This window comes from Heliangelus exortis, chromosome Z (assembly GCF_036169615.1).
Source record: "Heliangelus exortis chromosome Z, bHelExo1.hap1, whole genome shotgun sequence".
Taxonomy (NCBI): Eukaryota; Metazoa; Chordata; class Aves; order Apodiformes; family Trochilidae; genus Heliangelus; species Heliangelus exortis.
In genome coordinates this window covers 66,968,824-66,990,359 of record NC_092454.1, presented here as the reverse complement: position 1 = coordinate 66,990,359, position 21,536 = coordinate 66,968,824, and the positions used below count along the sequence as shown (strand labels likewise).

At 41.9% G+C, this 21,536-nt stretch overlaps 1 protein-coding gene across 5 annotated transcripts in view; it reads left to right on the top strand.

The window, feature by feature from the left end:
- The first annotated feature begins 3,362 nt into the window (after positions 1–3,362).
- The window catches only part of SSBP2 (single stranded DNA binding protein 2), a 189,617-nt gene continuing 171,443 nt past the window's right edge, over positions 3,363–21,536 (top strand). Inside the window, exon 1 of one of the 5 annotated variants that reach the window (XM_071731479.1) lies at positions 3,363–3,504. Coding sequence is in view for 4 of the 5 variants with exons in the window: in XM_071731477.1 (XP_071587578.1) it covers positions 3,534–3,592 (59 nt within the window). In the remaining variant the exon portion in view is untranslated. Of the gene's footprint in view, positions 3,593–21,536 lie in introns of all 5 variants that reach the window. The other 4 variants (XM_071731477.1, XM_071731475.1, XM_071731478.1 and 1 more) reach the window with 4 other exon arrangements.

The following is a 21,536-nucleotide window of genomic DNA, read 5'->3' as shown; positions in this document are numbered from 1 at the left end:
CCATGATAGCATTCCTGCAAAGGCAGTGGTAACATCATCCTGGCAAGCCTACAGCTGAGTCCTGTGAGTACCTTATTCCTTTTTGTGCTCTATTTTTCATATGCATAATAAATAAGTACTAGCACTGTTTCTGTATTTTCCACTGAAGGATCTCTAAGCAAAATTACAAAGTCATCACCTGAATGTTAATGGTAGACTGGGAACCAGATCTGTAAAGAAAAGGAGTTTCAACACTGTTACTGGGGAACACAGCCCATCCTGCTCATGTCCCAGCATCCACCCCTGCCCTCTGGAAGCTCCTTCCACTCCACCCCAAATCACAATTTAATCTGTGAGCATGCAAGGCATTTGCAGTCCTTCAGACCAAAATAAATCACAAGAATGCAAATAAATTACATGAAGAACAGGAACAAAGCATTTTCAGCTGTGAAAATCTTGTAATGGAATGCATAACCAAGGACATTACAGCAATCTCATTGTTGCATTTTTAGGAAACACCTCAACATTGTCCTTTTCCAGAACAAAACTTTTCCCCATAAAAGGCTGACACAACACTGACACAACCATCTTCTCAAAATAACCCCCAACCCTCCAAACCACAAACAAATCAATCAAAACTATTGAGGCAAACAAAATATTTTATGGGGGGAAAAAAAAAAAGATGCAAAGATGAGTGTATTGCCCAGAAATTATTTCACCATTGTTACCAGTTTCATGTGAAAGCCCTGCTGATACACTGATACTATGGCTGACACGTTGCAGCACAACATCTTGAGGAGGCTAGGGAATATATCTGGTGGGATGACAGTGGCTCCTCCACAAGGGCAACCAAATATTTAGATGAAAACTGTACTCTGGATGACAGTGCTCCTGTACCAAAGTAAATGGCAACTATCCTTTGTATGTTTGCCCACAGATATCCACATCCAATCTTTTCCTTCCCTCAGCAACTCTTATTTTTTTGATATTTTACCCACAACCACAGTCCTTCTTTGTTCTCCTTCCTGACCCATTCTCTGCTTTTCTTCCTTTGTACCATTTTCTGCTACCTGTATTCATACTGAATGCAGTCATGTGGACAGCCTCCACCTGAACTCCATGGTACAAGACATGTAAGGATTATTTGGTACAAATAAGGGCAAAATACCTCCCTCTGGTTCACACTTCATTAACATGCCCATCTCAGATTTTCTCCCAACAGTCTTTCTTTGCTTTCATCACCTAAATTCGTTAGGATTTTTTTTTTTTACAATGTTTCTTTTTTTCGTTCTCACCCATAGTCATTTTTGCCTCCTTCATTTCCTCCCTTAGCTTCCCCTATCCTTCCCATTCACTCTTTCCTCTCTTTTTTTTTCTGCTGCCATTTCCCACTTACTTTCTTCCCACACCATCATCTGCTGTTGCCACCTTGCTCCTTATTCTTCCTCTGGTTTCACTGGGGTAACTTGGAAGTAAGCACAAGCCCTGGTCCTGCCACAGTGTGGAGTCTGGGTGCATGGGAAGCCTTGATTTATTTCCTTCACCAGACCCACCAGACAACCACTCTTTCCTTTTAACACACACACACACACACAAAAAAAAAAGGAAGGCCCAAGACAGACAACCAACCTTGGCATGAAATGGCTTTTGCTGTGGTATTCCTTAATCTGATGGATTATTGCAGCAAGGTGCAGGAGTGCTCATCCCACACAACACCCACTGTGACTGGGAATTGCTGATGTGCAGCTGTGAGAACCTCCAACCCTTCAGCCTCTTGCTCATTCCTCTCGTCTCTCTCTGCTATTCCATTGCTAATACGTTCCAGTCACTCATTAATACTTCCTTAAGCCCTCCCCCCCCTCCAAACAATTTCACTTCACCAACCTTTCCTCTTCACTCCAGCAGCTCAACATCCAGAGGATATATTTTTGGGTTGTTTTTTTTTGTTTTTTTGTTTTTTTTTTTTATGCCTGCAGCTCCTACAATGATAAACAGATGCTGGTGGTCTACGCCTTGCACAACTTCCCTCCTCGAATTTTGCGTGGTGCTTATTGTTTGTGACCTTTGCCTGCCAATGCAACGGTGAGATGAGTACATTTACAACTTGACCTGACCAAAAAAAGAGTTCCGAGGGCTTGGCATTAAACACTGAAGGCCCCCGTGGGCACAGGTCAGTAGGTTTACAAGATCAGTTGTTAGTTTGTTCAAGTAAGCAGGTACCAAGATCTCCAAAATTTTGGACTACAGCAGCAAGGGCAAAAAGCAACCCAGAGACCACCAGGGTACTTTAAAAAATAAAAAAGGAAAAGCAAGCAATAAATGCAATAAATGGTGCCAGTGGTTGCCCTCTTCTATCTCTCAATTATTCGCGATGTACCTTTAAAAAAATCAAAGCATTTCCTTGAATTTTCTTTAGACTTTTTTTTTTTTTTTTTTTTTTGAGTTAAAAAGCTTTTCTAAGACACAGTGTTTTGGTTCAGGAAATGTTTTCTCCCAACCAGCCTCCCGATGGCTGCAGGCTGGCCTCGGCTCCAGCCCGTGAGGCCCCGAAGTTCTCCTTCTCCCATGGCACAGCAGCCACATCCCTGCCCAGGGAGCCCCTTGCACCCGGGGCTCGCCTTCCCCTGACACGAGAACCCCCTCTCGGCCCGACCTTCCCCTCCCCAGCCCCTTAGAACATTTTGGGTTGGAAGAGACTTTACATGACCCCCTGCCTCCAGCCCCCCCCCGCCGTGGGCAAGGAGGCTTTGCCCTTCGGCGCTGAGGAAATGAGGGCGCCAGGAAGGTCTCTGAGGGAGGCGGTGGGACCCGGGTGTCCCCGCGGGGTGTGGGAGAAGGCGGGTGGGCTCCGGAGAGGCACAAGGAGGATGGAGGGAGGGAGGGCTAAGGCGCGGCGGCCCCAGAGGTGACTTTGGGGGTGGCGGCAACCGAGGAGGGGACTGAGGGGGGGAGCGAGAACACAGCGGGCAACTCAGGAGGGGGACGGGGGGGAAGCGGGTGTGGGGAGGGAGGCGACGGGGTCGTCCCCTCGCCGTCCCGCGGTGGGGTGGAAGGTGGAAGGTGGGAGGTGGGAGGGAGGCGGCAGAGCGCGGCGCGCCCGGCTGAGGGGAGCGAAGGGGCCAGCGCGGGAGGGCGGACAGGCCGCGGTCGGGCTGACGGAACCCGATGCCGAAGGAGTCCGGTCCGCAGTTTGCCGCTCGCCGCCGCTTCTCTTCCCTCGCCGGCAGCGGCGGCGGGGGGGGTGCCGATCGCTTGGAACAGCCGGTTGTTTAAAATCCTTCTAGAACCGTTTCTAATTCCCCCTTGCGCCGGGGAAGGGAGAACGCGAGCGGGAGGGGGAAGGAGGAGCCGAGGGGGCGGCGGGGAGAGGGGGGTAGGGAGGAGGGTGCAGCCCGTCCGGGTCTGCGCCTGTCCATCAAGGCACGGGGGGCGTGGCCTCCCGCCCGGCTGACCAATGGGATGTGTGTGTGGCGGCGTCTCCATGGTGACGGGGCTGTTCCTGGGGAGGCTGTGATGGGTTGACAGGTGCGTGACAGTCGGAGCTCTCTGCAGGCATGTACGGCAAAGGCAAGAGCAACAGCAGCGTCCCGTCCGACAGCCAGGCCAGGGAGAAGTGAGTACAGCCCGACGGGCCGCGCCGACGGGCCGCGCCTGGCCCCCCGCGCACAGCCTGCGCCGAAAGTAACTTTGCTGCCGGTGGTGCGGGGCGGTGCGGGGCGGGAGCGACCAGAGGCCGGACCCACGGACCCACCGAGGGGGTTCGGCGCCGCCCGGGCCGGGCTGAGTGGGCAAGGGACGGCGGCAGAACTACTCGGACCGCGGAGGAGGGTCCCCGCGGCGGGACAGTGGCGGCTGAGCGAGGGGACCGCAGCGGGCGATCCCCCGCTCCCTTCCGCAGCCGGTCCTCGGCGGGGCAGGCGGCAGAGCGGCGCCGGGCTGCCCCCCACCCCCCCTTTCCCAGCCCCGACCCCCCGCCTTCCCCCGTCCCCGGGGCCCTCCGCGGGGCTCGGGCAGCGCAAGGTGCCGGGACAACTTGGGTAACAAAGAGCCCCGAGACAGGAATAGGGACATTAAGGACGGGGTGGGGGGCGGGAGCCGCCTCCCGCCGCGTCCCAACTCGCCTCCTCGCAACTTTTCCCCGGGACCGGGCAGCCCGGCGGCCCCGGCCCCGCCGCGCATTGTTCTCCGGGGCGCACGGGGGGGGCCCCCGCAGTGCTCCGGCTCCCGCCCCGCCGAACAAAGGTGCTGCTGGCATAGGCAACCCCTCCTGTTTTGTGTGTTTCGTGGGTGCGGGTCCGCGGCGGGGCTCCCTCGCACTCCCACGCCTGAATACGGCTAGTGCCGAAACACCCTGCGAAAACTACTTTCTTTTTTTTTTTTTTTTTTTTTTAGTTTAGTTTTTTTTTCGGTTTTGTTTCGTTTGTTTTGTTGCTTTATGTTTTTGTTTGGGCTTTTTTTTTTCCCCCCCGGGGAAAAAAAAAAAAAGGGACAAAATCTTTATCTTAGCGCCGTTGAGTGCTGCTTCAATTTTTTTTTTTTTTCTCTCCCCTCCCCGCGGCTCTTTGGACCGGGGAGAGACCGAGGGTGGCCGCGGGAAGCCGAGCGGGGCCCCGGGCAGCGGCTGCCCGGCGGGATGCGGCGGCCCAGGGAGGGCTGGAGAGTGCGGGGGTACCCACATACCCGCCACCTCCTCTGCCGTTAGGGCAAGCGGGAAAGAACTGGGGAAAAAGACGAGTTTTTGGAATGGACGGCGTCTCTCTTAAGTTGTCTGTAGGGGCAGCTCCCTGGGGCCGGTTTAGCGCAGGGGGGGAGGCGGTGGTGATAGTGGAGGGGAGAGGAAAAAAGCCTGTGTGAGGGGGAGGAGGTGGCTTCAGCCTGAGGAAGGTCGGGGTGAGGCTGCTGAAGGGGTCTGGAGGTGGAAACCTCCGGACAGAAACCAGGTTTGCATCTTGATCCGCTGCAAAAATCGCATTGCTCTAGAATTGCACTTCTCAATACTCCGGGCACGGCTGATGAGTTTCCCTTCAGGCAGTTTGTCTTGAACCTTCACCTAAAAGTTGTTGGGGTTTTTTGTTTGTTTGTTGGTTTTTTTTTCCGAGTGTTTTTTTAATTTTAATTTTTTTTTTAATTTTTTTTTTTTTTGCTACAGTGTTTTAGAGACTTCCTAATTCCAGAGGCTGGCATGCAAGCTTCCTGGAAAAGCAGCAGGCCAGGCATCTCTGTTGCTACCGGAGAGAGAGATGCTAGGGGAAATTTAAAGTGTTGTTATATTTGGGAATTTCACCCGTAACTTTGCAGTAGATAGGTAGGGGAAGACAGAGGCAGCACTGATATGAAATGTTAATTGCTAAGATGGAGCGGAAGGGACAACTTGGGCACTAAAAATTTAATCAACTAGTGGCACTTCCTATTCCCAGCATAGGAATAATTTTTAAAATAATTGCCTAAGTGGGTAGTGAAAGCGTTATTTATTCGGTGTGGCAAAATTGTTCAATTAAACCATTTTCTTGTGCTACATAGTTGCTGGTGTTTGTCGATACACTTGGTAAGTTCCTGAAGGGTGCAATAGGGTCGAACTGGGGGACCAGATAAATCAAATCTATGGGGCTGCTGTTTGTTGGATCAGAAAAAGATCATGTTCTATTAAATCTACTTTGCAGAACTACCCAATACAAACCACACGCACAACTACTCTGGTCCGAGGGCTCAGGCTTTAAACTGTTTTTTCAGTTGTCTTCTTTCATTGTAGCTGTTTTTTTATCTCGACCTCTGCTGCCAGAAAGCACAGTATATTTCATGCGGTATGAAAATGCTTAATAATTGTCAGGGCAAGCCTGCCAAGCTGACCTATTGCCAAGTAGCAGCTGCCCTCCTAAGTTATGGGGGGCCTGCTAGATGGTGCTGTTTGATTTAAATACACTTGGTCTCCCACTCACTATAACTAACAGCTGGAAATGCAGATTCCTCATGTATAGATTCTTTTTATGCAAAACACTGAAATGGGTTGTTCTTAAAGCAACCGGACTTGAACAGATCAGTTGCTTCTTGGTAGTGTGTATTTATGGATAAGTACACCTGGAAATGTAGAAACACCCCCTTCCTCTCTCATCTCCCCCTCCACACCGCATCCCATCGCTATCCTTTCCTTTAACAAACAAATAAATAAATAAATACATAGCTAAATACTTAGTTTATGGCTGTGTACATGCCATTATATAGTCTGCAGTTCAGGTTTTTTTGTATTGCATCTCTTCAGGTTTCTTTGTAGTAGATCAGATCACGTCATTGCCAATTTCGTACGCTTTCTGACAGCCAAAAAGCTGTAATTACATCTTTTCCACTTTCTTAAGATGTTTTTTCTCAGCCATACAGTGCTTCTCCTAAGGTGATGCATGAGTTCTTGTCCTGTTCAAAAGAAGTTGCCATCAAATGAAATATCTACACAAAAATATAGCTCCAACTTCTGCGTGAGATTGTGTTAATTTTAAATCCACAGACAAAATGTATATGTTTGTGTGATACAGTAAGTATTTATTTCATCAAGAAGAGCAGGATTATAATTATGTTTAATTTGAAAGTTTTTAGAACATTACATGTAACTTAATTCCATCGTGTCTCTTCAAGGTTTTAAGTATTTAGAATTCGTAGCCAGAAACAGATCTCTGAAATACACCTGAAATAAGTAAGGATTAAAAAAACAAAAAACAACAAAACCCAAGCACTGCCTTATATTTGGACGGCCTAAGTATGTGTAATGTGTTTTTTTCCCAGTGAGGATGTGTGCCAGTGACAGGACTGGAGTGTGAAAAGAGTGTTTATCAAGTGTGGAAAAGATGTGTGTTGTTCAGATGTTGTTTGTAATCAATGATGTGATACATTTTGCAGAGCAATACAGTGCCAAATGTGTTTGTAGTGTGATATCTCGTTATATGCTGCCTTTCTTATGTCCTTTGAGGTTATGTAATTTCTATTAAAATGAACAAGTTTTGCAAGTCATTTATAGTAGCCCTTGGCAAATTTTCAGTTCCAAAGATGGCATTCGTTTTATGGTCTTCCCCTTTGCCCCTTCTGACTGACCTTTGGGGTAAATTATTTGTATTACATAGCTTAACAACACATGTGAAGTGTGGAATTTCAAAAAAATAATACCTAATTTTATTCCAGAGAGGCACAGTACAGGACAGCCAGGTAAGACACTGAAAATGAAGGCATCCAATACCTGTGAGACGCAAAGAAGATTAATTGAAAAATCACAAGTGTTGTAGTGCCCCTTCCTCTCATTCTGGAACAGCTGTGACTTAATTTTGGGTTCAGGCCATCCCTATTGTATAAAGGACAGGAAAGATGTATTAGCAGTAGCTCTTCCACCACTTGTGCTGTGCCAGGCCAAATAAGGCTCATCTACATCATAAAATGGAAAAGACTGAAAATTTTCAGACATCTTTTGTTGTCTCCTCAGAGAAAATGTATCTTTTTCTTTTTTGTTTTTTCCTTATTCCTTGAAATTTGATTAATTCAAATTAGAGGTTTGGACATGCTGACATAGCACTGAATGGTGAAACTCAGTAAACTTTTAGTCATTGAGAAAGAACGACTAGATTATATTAATTTACGCAGAATTCAAACAATATTTCTGTAGACTTTTGAAAATGGAAATCTCTATCCATTTGTAGTGATTTGTGTTGGAAGAACATATATCCTAAGAAAAACTCAATTCTGAAAGGTTTACATGTTTTGTGTCCACTTGTCTTGATCTTCCAGAGGTCTTCCAAAGCAGTCTTTCTTCCCAAGATGCCCTCACCTTGTTGGGCCTCAGCAGACACGCAGATTCTGTTAAAAAACTGACCATGCACTTAGAGACTATGATTTACTCAAAGGATGCATGTTCAGAATAAGAACATACGAGTAAGCATTACGAGCTGGTTACTGGTTGTTTTTTCAGATTGGTGTGGGAGAGGATGTAGAGAAAGTGAGGGGGCTTGACTGCTGCTGTTGTATTTTTGCTCTGTTTTTTTGCATGACTGTTGCAAATGTCTCCTACACTTCACCTCGGCCAGTTAGTCACCTGGAGGAAGATGGGCATGTAATTTATTTGGTGTTTTAGGCTTTTTTTTTTCAAATTTGGAAAGGCAGCATTGCATGAATTTACAATAAATAGGTAACTTTTTTTTTCCACTGTAATATTTGTAAGCTACATAAAAATAAGGTACATTTTAAAATTAATTAGTTTCCATTGGAAATTTGCTGCTCATCCCTGGGAAACAGTGAGGTAGTTTTTCATATGGTGTAAGATACATTGATTTCTTTTTTGTTTCCCTCTGAAAATAAAATTGGTAGTTTAATTGACCCTATTATACAACATTTAGTTGTGATGTTTTATGCACTGATTTAATCCCTCATGTCTAACTTCTCAAACTTGCAGGTGTGCTGTTCTGGGAGCCTATGAACATACACTTTTTTGCAATTTCAGAGAAAAAGCAAAAAAAGAGAAGGTTCTGGAACTATTTCCCAGTATTTATTGCTAATCGCAGTGCTTCAGGTACTTTTTTTTGCACTGCTCAGGTGTGTTGGACAGCATAGGAAGGCATTTCAGATAAAGTATATGCTGCAGTTCAGACCATTAAGAATAATTGCTTTTGCAGTGTAGATTTAATAGGTAGTTGGAACAATAGCTGTGGTGGAACATAGAAATGTGCTTCGGTGTAGCAGCATTCTGAAATCACACCCAGCCTTTAAGAGTACTGGTTATGGCCGGGATATTTGTTAGTGAGGCACATACAGTAAGTGCTTTATTGGACTGTCAAGAATCAAGGAAAAAAAAAAAAAAAAAGATGGTTTAGTTTCTGCATTGTTTCCTCTGTGCAACTGGTCTGCTTGGAGAAAGTTTGGGTTTTTCTTTTGATGCTTTTTCTTAGTGATGACCATTGTGAGGTGACTGATCCCAGCTTTGGGTGGCTCTGTAGTGCTGAGCAAAGTTTTGCTTCTGAAGAGCACGGACTCCTGGAGCCCACTCAGACCCACTGGGTACAGCAGATACACTCTTGACTGCAGAGAACTTGATTTTGCCTTGGCTAAGAGATAATTAAATCTTCCTGGAGAGACAGTAATTAACAGAAATGGGTATATATTAATAATTCATTTTGCTTAAATTATAGGTATCCAATAACGTCACAACTATTAAAGTAGCCAAACAAGATTTTCACAACTTTGCAAAACTTGGACCGTTTGGGTGGAAAATTTCTACTGGCTTATATATGTGCATTGTTCTGATTTATTTTATTTCTCTGTGTGTAAAAATGCAGTTGAAATGTTTAGGCTGAATCTGAAAATTTGTCAAGGAAGAAATGTATTTTTCACCGTTGTAAAAGTTGTTGCAACTTTTACCACAGAAGACCAGTAGTACTACCCCTCTCCTCGTTAACACTTGAAAGCTGGTTGAAAAAAAGGAAGAGGGATTTTATTCCAGGAATGTGCCTTTTCCATTTGCATGACAAAGCATCTGAATTTAGCCAAGATACAAGCCTTTTCAAAAAGAGCAATTTGCATATGCTTAGGGCTTACTGACTGTAATCTCTGGATACTTCATCTTTGCTGGGAGCACAGCAGATAGTGGGATCAGAGGAGCAGCTTGGGGAGAACAAATGGGATGGGGCTGGTGGGAAGGAGAGTGTGAGTAGGAGCAGTTGGAGCCTGCAGTGGTGAGATGCCAGGAGGTGAAGATAACAGGGATGGGTTCTTGACTGACAATGGAGGAAGTTTTGGGTGGAAATGGCCAGTCTGGGAAGATGAGACAAGGGATTGTTCCCTAAGGGACTGACACTCATCAGAGATAGGGGTGGAAGCTGGTGCATTTAGAAAACAGACCTGGTGCAAAGCAGGGAACAGAGCCAGGACAATGATGCCTTGAAGGAGACAGGTCAGGAAGTGGAACGTTTTTCTTAAGTTGAAAGGAACATGCTGTCCCTCCCGGTACCACAAAATGACATTTCCTTTGTTGCCAGCAAGGACCTTTGAAGCTGAGGTGTAAAATGCCTTATCTTCAAGTTAGAATTCACAAACACCTATGAAATGCCGACTTGACTGAAACGGCAGAGTTGTGTGCTGGTATGGAAACCTTGGGTAAGATGTCAGAGGTTTGGGAAGGAAGGATAGGATTTGCTGTTCAAAAGCAGCTGGAATAGTGTGTTTTTATGTGTCTGAGTGCACCCCTTCTGTTGTATTTGTCTGCTCAATAATACTCTCATAACTTTGAAAACATGGCTGTATACTAACTCTTGTTCTTACTTTGTCCTCATTTGCATGTTCACTGGTTTATTTTTCTTTTTCCTTTGGAAAAACTGGTGTGAGGGTTTTGGTGGTTTTTTGTTTGTTTGTTTGTTTTTTCTGGTTTTGTTTTTTTTTTTTTTTTGTGCAGAACAGAGCATTGTTTTCACAATGAGTAGCTGTTTGATAATTTGCTATTTTGCTGTCACGCAGTATGTGCCTTATGGCTGACTTGCTGTTTCATAATACGGCTGTTCCTAGAGCAAGAATATGTTGTTTCTTTGGTGTCTAGCACCACATGAGTTTCATGAACTTTTTAAAATATACATTTAGCCACTGCTGCTTGCGTGCCAGTTTTAGATGTGGCAGAAAGGTGCAGAAAGGTGAAAGGCAAAAATATTTGCTAATTATTGTGTGCCCTATTTGAGATTCAGAGCCCTTGATTTTATTTCTTTTTTGGGCTGTCATATACATCACTCCTATGTACATGCAACTTCCAATGTCTCTTCTGCTGCTGATTCTAAGTATGAGATGACATTTTATCACGTATGTCTGGAAAATGAGGAACAGAGAATTCCCTGGGCAAAGTTTGTTTCAGACAAATGGGTTGCAAGACAGTCATCCCGAGGCAGGACCAGAGGTGGAGGACCATTTCAGGTGGTCTCAGAAAGAAGCCCCTGCATCGTGGTCCACCCACCCCAGGGTCTGCCATCTCTCCTGGTACAGCACTCTGCTTTTTCCTCAGACAGATTATGACTCAGGGCAGGATGGAAACAGTCCCGTGAGCAGCAGAATGGGAGAAGCCTGATTTCCTGGACATCTGTCTTCTTGAGGTTATGCTGTGGTGTTTCCATGAAAGCAAACAGCTGAACCAGCTTGTAGAAATGCACTATTTCTTTGAGACTGCTATCTCTTTTTTGAATACGGATGGAACTAGAAAATTAACTCAAAAAATATTGAGGGTGGACAGTTGCATACTTACACACAAGATGACCTCACAAGTCTACTGTCCTTAGGGAGGGAAACTACACCTACCTGGCTGTAAGATTCAGGGTGGCATTGTAATTGGGTAGAGTCACTTCATGATGACCATTCCATGGACCCTCCAGGGTGTAGGAAAGGGCATGATCCTGCACAGCCCAGTGTGGTGCTCTGCAAATACAGGTAATACCCACCTGTCTAAAATGTCTGCTTTTAGGATTTTTTTTTGCAAAACCTTCACTGGGTACCAGCAGGAACATGGTTATATGGTGTTTTTTCTCCATGAATATTCAGCAGATACAACTTGAAGTCTTCCCAGCTGTGTTGCTTGGCATTACAACCCCTTGGTGTCTGCTTTGTTGGGGAACAAATTGGACAGAAAGGATTGATGGTTGAGATTGATTCAAAGTTGAAATTTCTTTTTCTAGTGTCTGCTCAGTTGAGCCCCACAGGTCTCTAGGTCCAGATTGTTTGTGCAGTGGTCAGGTAATGCACATCTGCTATTTCAGCTGCTAAAAGTAGCTCTTCCTTAGAGAGAAACAAGCATGTTAATTCAGAAATATTGATGACCTCCATGCATTCTTCTGTAGGCTTTAGGATACCTGTTCCAGGAATGGAACAGATGAGAGCATAAAATGTAATTTTCTAAGCAATGGAAAGGTGGCAGTAGTAAAGACCATAGTGTCCTAGTTTCTTTCTTTCCCACTTCATTAAATATAAAAATACAAAATAAAAGAAAAAACAAGTTTTTTTGTGGTGGGTCATTTTTTCCCCTTTAAAACCTTCTGTGATTCTTGTCTCTGTACTCTTTTGTGTTTTCTCCATATTATTAGTGTCTAGATTAGAGCACAGAACTGAGGAAAATGAACTAATTACCTCTTTTGTGAGGTAATATATACAACTTGGGTTTTCTGTATAAAACATTGCTGCTAATACTCCCTAGAACATTTGCCTGTTTTGTTTGTTTTTTGCTTGGGTCTTTTTTGTTTGTTTGTTTGTTTTGTTTTTCTGGGTGTTTTGTTTGTTTGTTTGTTTGCTTGTTTTTTTCCCTGCTTGTTTGTTTGGTTTGTTTTTTTGTTATTGTTTGGTGGGTTTTGTTATTTTTGGGTTTATTTTAAATAATGCATTTTGCAGTCCACATGCCCTCTAGGTTCTTTTTACAATGTGCTTCCTAGCCAATTATTACACATTTTGTATGTGTGTATTTTATTTCTTATGCCTGAGCATAGTACTCTGTATTTTTCTGTATTGAATTTTCTCTTATTAACTTTGCTTATTCTGTTTCTGTCCCCAAAAGGGCTTGCAGTATTTTCCAATCTTTCCCAACTTACCATACTTTTGTATTTCTACAGATAACTCATTACTTAAAGTGCTTCAATGGAGTTGGCTTAAGATAGCAAGAGGCTTCCTGAAATGTTCTCTCATTTGTATAAACATACTGATAATGATATTTCTTTTTTTTTTTTTCTGTGTGACCGTACACCATTTTTTCATTTAATGAAGACTTTCTGCTTATGTAGATGACATGTAATAGTCTAATAATCAAAACTCACATCTTAACTTCTAGCGAGCCACCCAAATGCTTTTCCTTACCCACTGTGCAGGCTCCTTTCCTAGTAAATCAAACTGAGCTCATAGTTCATTTTCCTGACATATCTTTTTCTTTCTCATCTTTGAATTCTGAAGGCATTTATAAAATTTCCTTCTTGAATGGTGGTCATTATATTTTTGATAGACAAGCTGAAGTCTGCATTAATTTTTTTTTCCTTTTTTTTCTTCTTTTTTTTTTTTTTTTTTTTTTTTTTTTTGTTTTTGTTTTTGTTTTTGTTTTTGTTTTTTTTGTTTTTTTGTTTTTTTGTTTTTTTTTGTTACTTTGTTTCTCCAGTACTAGACTAATGTAATATGTGTAAACACATGTCACAAATGGTGACTCCTGCTCATCATGTGAGCATTTGGAAAGTCAGACAGAGGAGCTGGACCATGCATTTCTGCTCACCCTTACCCCACTTGCTTTCCAGTGCAGTGGCAGAGCCTCACCTTAGACTGTGGTGAGAGTTTGAGTTTAATCTGAAGAGCTAAGCAAGTTCAGATCCTTTTTTTCCTTTTTTTTTTTTTTTTCCTTGGGTTTGTTTTTTCTTTGAATGTGTCCTTACATTTAGTGTGTTGTGTACCGACTTGACAAACATCTTAGCATCATGGTGTCTTTAAGTGCCTCCTTACCTCTGGCCCTCTGAAGCCCTTCCTCTTTCCTTTGCATCTCCATTCCCTGTGCCCAGTGACCTGAGCCTCTTGTGTGTCAGCCCTTGGCTCCTTCAGATATCAGCTTGCTCACAGCTTTGATATCCACCTATTGTTTCCAGCTTAATTTGTGATAAAAAGAGTCAAAATGTAAATAAATATAATTTATGCTGCCCATTTACTTTCCGTGGGCTTTTCGAAATCCTTGCAGTCTTTGGGCAAGTGTATTGGAGTTTTGGGTCTTAGTTTCAGGGTGGACCAATCTGTTGTGAAAGAAGAAGGACCAGCTGGATTTTCTCCTAAGTGTTCTGAGAAGTACACTTAGACTGTACACCACTTCTCCCCCTCCTTGTTTCCTGTACAAATATCAATTAGGAAGTTACCAGTTTATAAAAATCTGAGTGTCAGAAATCACACATCTCATGGAGAGTATTGTAGGTCAGTTGTGGTTGTGGAATGTGAGGGTTGTCTGCCTCTTCAGTGCTCCCTACCACTGGATCCACCCTTGCTCCCACCCTTGTTGGGTTTTGGTTTGTTGTGATGTTCAGTTGTTCAGGTAACGTTTACCTGTGAACTGACCATGATATTAACAATACTTTTTGCTAAGTTTATATGGGTCTTGTTGAAGTACAATCCTTGTTAACTCCAAACTCTCTACAGTATTGATCAAGCCTAAATTGCCAATGAAAGTACTTGTGTCCTATTCAGGCTATTTTGTCTATTTTGTTTCCTTCCCATCTCCCATTCCTAAATAAAAGACACTTTGAAAGAAGAATTTCAATCTTGGAAGAAGAAATCAACCCAAGAAGGTGCTGATAATAGTGCCCTGTGTTCTGTTGAAATGCCTCTGGCTTTTAGAAGAGACTTCACCTTAAAACAAACCCCAGTAATGTTTCTAGAAAAAATCCAGTGTTTTGTAAATACAGAAGCAATAAGTTATCATTACACGTAAGTTCCAGTGCATGCAGTATTTTTTTCATATTGATATTGAAAATGGCTTGTTATTAGCATTTGTTCTTAAAATTAATTGGAAAATTCCACTGTTGGAATAAAGTATTTTTGTAGGTAGTTAGAAGAAGGTAAAATTCTATGTTTTCTGTGGTAATCAATTTAACAAAAAGTGGCAACATTAGTTTTGGAAACTATGTCCATAAGTCAAAAGTTACAGCAAAATCAGTGACAACCTGAGATACCCTGTGTCGTCTCGTTGGCCTTTCCTGGGGAAAGAGCTTTCTGAAGAAAATGCTTGAGTGCAGAAGTGGAGCTATAATTCCTTAATAAATACGTTGTTCTTGACAGTCTCAGAGCAAAATGGATCATTTGGCTGGCAGGCTGTATGATTGTGTTGTAAATATTCTTTGATTTATGAGGCTGGAAGTAAGGATGCCATCCGATGCTCCTGTTACGGAAGTTGTAGTGCTCTATCAGATCCTTGTAATTGCAGTACCAAGATTTGATAAGCCAAACCCCCTTTGCTTTCTCCATGCTGAATGTTTTATTTATTTTTCTTTTCTCACGACTAACCCTCAAAGAACGTGGACCAGTTTTGGATGGCTCCTTTTATTCCTGTAAGGCTCATCCTTTAAACTGAGGTATTGGTGATGAGTCAATAGAAGCTTCCACATGTCTGAGACTGGATGAGTTAATAATATTTCATCGAGTGTATCTGAAGCTCTCGTGGTGAATTTGAAACTGCCCTGGAAGTGAAGGTTAGGAATGCAATTGACAGCATCTTGAACTGATCAGCTCCTTTGCTTGTTTATTATTAAAACCCTCCAAAATTGGGTTTATTGTTTAATCTGCCTTGAGATGTTAGTTGCAAGTGAAAGGCCTTTGGGTAATCTAGGGAAAAGTCATCTGAATTTATTGCATCTTCTGTAAGTGCTTCTTAAACTTTGGTAAACTGCTGCTTGGTAGCTTGTTCCAGCTGTCAGTCATATTCAGTGATGGGCAGCAGACCTGCTGGTGCCTCCTGTCACTGTGCAGATGGGGGACACCATCCCTTCTGCAAGTCAAAGATGTTTCTGTGATGATGTCAGTGTTAGTGAAATATTTACAAGAGTATTATACATTCAGAGGATGTTTAAAAAACTTAAAGGCATCTATGCTGGCCTGAGGAAAGTTAAGTTTATTTTTCCTGTGTGTTTATATGCATGTTGCAAAATAATATAAATGCAAGTTGATCTTCTGGATTGGAATAGGAAAATTACATGATCAACAAACACCTCCAGCTTGCATACAGAAAAATACAAAGATAGAAAAGATAAGAGAGCTTCTGATCAGAAGATGAAGAGCAGCGTGAGAAAAATGAAAATGTGCCTCTAGTAATGGTAATATGATGAACAGATCTGAGAAGTACAACAGAATTGTGTTTCTTATTTCTGCTGTAGCTCCTCAAATTCAGTGTCACTCCTAATTTCACTATCTGCACATCTAATTCTTTGTAAAAGAAAGATGTCTACTCTTATAGGAACAATATTTGTAGACGTGTAACTGCAAATCCAGTTAAACATATTTTAAAATATTTTTAGAAATAAAATGAGCATAATGACTATAATGCAGCAGAACACAAAGAAAACTATATTTTACACTTTGAAGAGGCGAGACTCAAATAATTTGTCCAGCTGTAACTGAGGAACCTATAAAGACTGAATGAAACAATTATTTTGAATGATTTCACACAGCATCTTAAATAGATTATTAAAACCAAAATGAGACTGAAGTATTGGATGTAAATATACTCGTATTAATTCTAGTAATGGAGAAAGTTACTTATAAACCTTTCCCAGTATTCCCCAAACAGTCATGTAGTTATTATTCAAAATTAGAGAGGAAAAAGAATAAAAAGAAGCTTGGAGTCGTGGTGTCAGTCTCCAATTCTGCATGAGATTATTCATTTGAAGAAATGAATAAAAAAAAAAAAATGAAAATGAAATGAAATGAAATGAATGAAAAAAAAAAAAAAAAAAGAAAAAAGTACAATAAAGAGGAAGATTCATTGTCTTAAATCCATAGCAAATTTTCCCCTGAAAAATGATAGAACTGAATTGAGCAGTGTTTCACAGATACTATTATCTAGTCAGGCTCTTACCATATACTTTAGAAGGTTGGAAAAGGACTCTGTGGTTTTAATACTCAGACTGCCAGCCACACAAATGCATTTGAAAATGTGCAGCCATGCCTACAACAGGCTGTGGGTGAATGGGCTCTGTGTTCCAGGCCCTCACAGGAACACTTCTGAGGAGGAGCATCATCTGAGAACTGAGGGCTGTATCAGGGACAAGGGGAAGATTATCAGTGCTTCAGCAGTTGCTCTTGTTTCTCTTTTTTTAAATACCATCTTGATCCTCATTAGCCTGAACTTGTAAAGCACTCCAGACATCATCCAGAGCTAAAAACCTCTCTTTCCTGCTTTGTTGGAGCAGCCAGGTTTGCACAGGTGGTGTTGGTTAACAGTTGCTCACTAGTTAAGGGAGGTACTCTTGTAGCAAGGTTCATTTTCACAGCTGAAGTAAGTGCTTGAGTGCTTGTAATGCTCAAGTCCTATAGCTGGATGTCCTCTAGCAGGCTTTGAAACGAATCCTGAGTGGTTTTTAAAAGGTAGCGGGGACAAAGCAAGAGAAGGTGGTTCCAAAGGGACATTCTGCTAATGCTAGGGTAGGGTTGATACAGCGCAGCTGAGAGGAAACATAAAACTCATGGAAGTGGTTTGATACTAATTTCTGTTAAATTTCTCTTTGCACAATGTATACATTCAATAGACAAATGATAATTAGAAGGGCTTGCTGGTATAGTGCAGAGCTTTGCTTCTACAAAGGATTGTGTGCTTAAGCGAGCATATTCTTCTATTCAGCACGGACACTGTAAATGCTCTCTAATTCAGGATACAAGTGGAAAACTAATTGAGGAAAATGACAAACCTAACCTGTGACAGTACCATATGCCTCAGCTTTTTAACACCTTATTTTGAAGCATTCCAATGGGGCTGTAAAGGCAAACAAGAATCTAAAGAGACCAACAGGGTAATTTGGCAGTATAGTTCCTGTGTATTCTGCAGCATCAAACTGGAGTTTTCTTTCATATTCTCTTTGCCTTTGTGATTCAATTATGGAATTTGTCTAAACTGAAAACAGGTTCTGTGGCAGTTAACTTCTGGCATGGATGCAACTTTCTTGCAATTTGTTTTTCCAGTCCAATAGCATATTTAAATAATTAACGTAACTGAAGAAAGATAACCATTGAATTCTCTCAGTCTGAAATTGAATGTAGTAATTTTCCATATTATACTGCCTGTGTATGTGTGTGGGCACAGGTCTTTGCATATATTCAGGCTTGGAGAGCAAGGTTAATATCCTGGATATCACCTGTGTGTCTTGAATCACAGAAGAAGATTAATTGGAAAAAAACCCACCAACAAACCATTCTGATTCACATACAGAATAAAATTAGAAGAGACATTTTCAGAGTTAATGTACTAGCTGCACTCTTGTTCTGAACTTACTCTGTGTAGTCCTGATATGCTTGTCACATCTCTTGGTGTGGAATCAAGAAATTTACTGTTTCCTAGCTGTGGTCTGCATATGCTCTGTTGTGCAATAACTGCACCTGTTATTTTCAGCACCTGTGATTTACTTCTCTTTGGGAGCAATGGCAGGAGTACCCAACAACCAAACTTCTTAAATAATTTCTTCAAAGCAACGTGAACAAAAACATCTGTAAACAACAAAAGCCGTCTGTATATGTATTTTTTTTTTTCTTCCTAGGAATATACAGCTCCCCTAATGCTTATCTAGTGAAACAAGCTTCAGAAGCTTCCATCAGTGTCTCCCTGGATAGCTCCCCTGGCAACTGACACAAGCATATCCAGTTTTTTCTTCCCTTTTGGCAGCCCAAGTAACCTGAAGAAGCTTTTATGCCCCAAAGGCCTATCTATCCCTTAGTGTTTACCAATTTTTTTGTGTTTGTTGTAGTTTTTATTCCCAGCTCCATTGATTTGGTCTAGTACTTAAAGATTTGGCTTAAGACTGCCACGTCCAGCAAGTGCCACACTGGAGTTCAAAGGAGCACCTTCTGAGAACAGTCCACTTGGTTTGGTGAAATTCTGACAGTAACATGAAAAACAGGATGAAGTACGTGATGCCAATCTTTTCCCACCCAATGGTCCTCTCCTAGATAATTTCTTTCCATGTGCATGGCAAAAATGATGAGTTTGCATATTGACAATTAACTTCACTGCAGCTGTTTATGGAAGGAGTTTTACATGACCTGGTGTACTGAGCCTGGTAGAACTGTGTCAAGTGAGTGGAAATCATGTGCTTTGGGAAAGATAAAGGAAATGGACTAGGAAATGCAAATGGAATGGGACCTGTGCTCTTAGGCTGGCAGCAGATATGTTAGCTAAACGTAAACTTTTGAAGAGGACAGGTCCACTTTTTGAAGTAATATATAAACCCTCTTAAGTATTGAGGTTGTGCTTTTGACCCCTGTTTGGTCCACAGCCTTACAGCTGTATGGACCATAAGATAAAAATACCATGTTTTCTATACTAATACATTATGTGTCCAGTTACTCAGAGATGCTGCTTGGATCTGGCTTCCCCTTTCCATTTCTTTCAACCCTCTTCCCAACATGGGAAGCTTCCCAGCATTTCTCTGCATGTTTCTTCGTTCATCATGTAAAAGATAGAAATTGATCCTATAAATTGGTAGAAATTACCATAACATTCAGTGACGTGATTCAGCCCATGAGCTATGCTGTAACATTCCTTCAGTAAAGATGTTGAGATGACCTTGCAGTGTAGTAAAAGTGTTTTTTTCCTTTACATTCAAAATTTCAGATCTATTGAACTTTCCAGTCCACAGATGCTCTGCCTCTTAGCATTCTATATTTGTTATTAAGAGTCCAAGAATATAACTTCTTGGAGTGGCATTGTTATGATTTTTTATTTTTCCTAAAATAAAAATTTATTTTCTGGCAGAATTTTTTTTTATGTCACATTGTTTGTAAAATTAAGTAAATTTCAGTTGTCTCTTGGGGTTTCATGTTAATGATGTTCAACTACAGCATCTGCTGTAGTAGATATACCAGTTGACTGGTATTCTCTCTGCCTTCTGACTTTTCTCTTAAGTAAGTGGATATGCTAAGTGTACAGAAGTATCCTCTTATGTCAGATGCTGCAAGGAAGAAGGTACATGAGATGGTTATGAAAAATACAACCCTTTTGAGTGTCTCTTCATATAGTACAGTGCAACACATGATGTACAAGTTTCAGTTATGAGATGATGACATGTGGGATATGCTTTAGGAAGATTATTTCACATTATGCAGCTCCTCAAAATGAAGTAATGTGGTACAGTTGTAGATTTATATGCTGGTTTAATTTTCCTAAAACATCACAGTTGCTGTGTTTCTTTTATAGTTGACATGAGCCCTTTCTCTTCTGTACTTTTCTGTGTGAAAGGCTCTTAAATAAAGGTGGGCAGTGCCTGTATGTCCATACTTTGCCTGTTCAAAAAAAAAGAGGCAGCTGGATGACTTACCTGTGCCTGCCTGTGAACCAAAACCAAGCTGGCTCCTCTGGGCCTGGGTTTGCTCATATGCCAGCTTGAGTTTGAAAAATATCTAACAATTGAATAATACAACTCAGATCTGAAACTCTTACTGGCTAAGAGGTTTATTTAAAATACTTGTGGACTTTTAGTTCCTGCTGTGGGTGTTAGCAGCACTCCAGAGGAGCATCCTCTTCCTTGTGGGTAAGAGTCAACCTGGGCAGAAGGCTCCAGGAGCAGTCATTTGCTCAGTTGGGTCATTTACCTTTCTTTGAAGACCTTCAAGTGCTGCAGGCTCCCCTGAAGGGGCAGAAGGAGTGTGTGTATCACAAAACTTGTGGCAGGAGCTGTGTTGTGTTCCTGTGGTGCAGGGATCAGGAATGGCTCTTCTTCTCCCACCAGGACTTCATGGATGGGTTTGCAGCCCTTTTCCCCCACCCAGCCCCTCCTTTGAGTGTGTAGTGAGTGTAGTGTTTGTTGGGGTGAGTCACCTGTTTTATTATGTTTTGAATACTTTTCTCCTAAATGTTGTTTATTCTCTGCAGGAAGGGGAAATAATATATGCCATCCTGGTTCCTTATTTTCATCAGAACTCTGCTAACAACTTCCAGTCGAGGGAGTTCTTGATATTTTTAGCTTGAGATACTAAGCTGTTTGAGCCTCTTTACATGTTTCCCCAGATATATATTAACTAGGGGTATGTGGGGTGGTTCTTGTCAGTTAATAAATTCATGAGCATGCTTGCCACATTGTCTGCACGTAGTCCCAGGAATATGAACTCCTCAGAATTGGAGGGGACTTTTGAGCCCTGGCCTGAAGAATTTGAATCAGCCTCATTACTCTGTTCTCTGACTGATGCTTCTGTAGCTGTGTTCTCACTGAGTCTTCATGTTTATTTGAAGAGGTTGTGTGCACTGTTAAAAAAGTATGTAATCGATATTCTGTTTAAACAGATTTTCAAAACACTAAGAAGTAAATAAAGAAGAAGCAGAGAATGGGGAACTTGCATTATGAAGTATAAATTCTCTGAAATCCCTTTTTTTCCAAATATTTTTAAGCAGCAGAATCTTCTGTCGTATTACTATTGTCACTGTTTTATTGATTGCCTAGCTTACAGTCTGATGAAAACCTTAAATATTCCAAGTATCAAACTTGCTAGCACATCTTCTATACACAGGATTTTCAAGTTACTGAACAACCTCACTGTTCCAGGAAAATTTTCATGAATGTTACCTTGAAAGAAAATGCTAAAAATGCTTCACAGTGACCTTTTGCCTTAAGAACCACTTTAACTTGATTAACCATAATTTCACAAGGCCTATCATCATCCGTTCTTTTCTATTTCCTTAACAAAGTTTCAGCTTAAAGATGAAAAGCTGTCTAGGTATTTTTTGGCAGGGCTCTTCCTGTGTATTGAAAATGATAATCTGTTTGAATAGTTATTATGTTTAAGTCACTGGAATAATATCATCTTTAGGCAAGTTATTCCTTCTAATTTCTTTGAGAATATTATTATTGTTTTTAAAT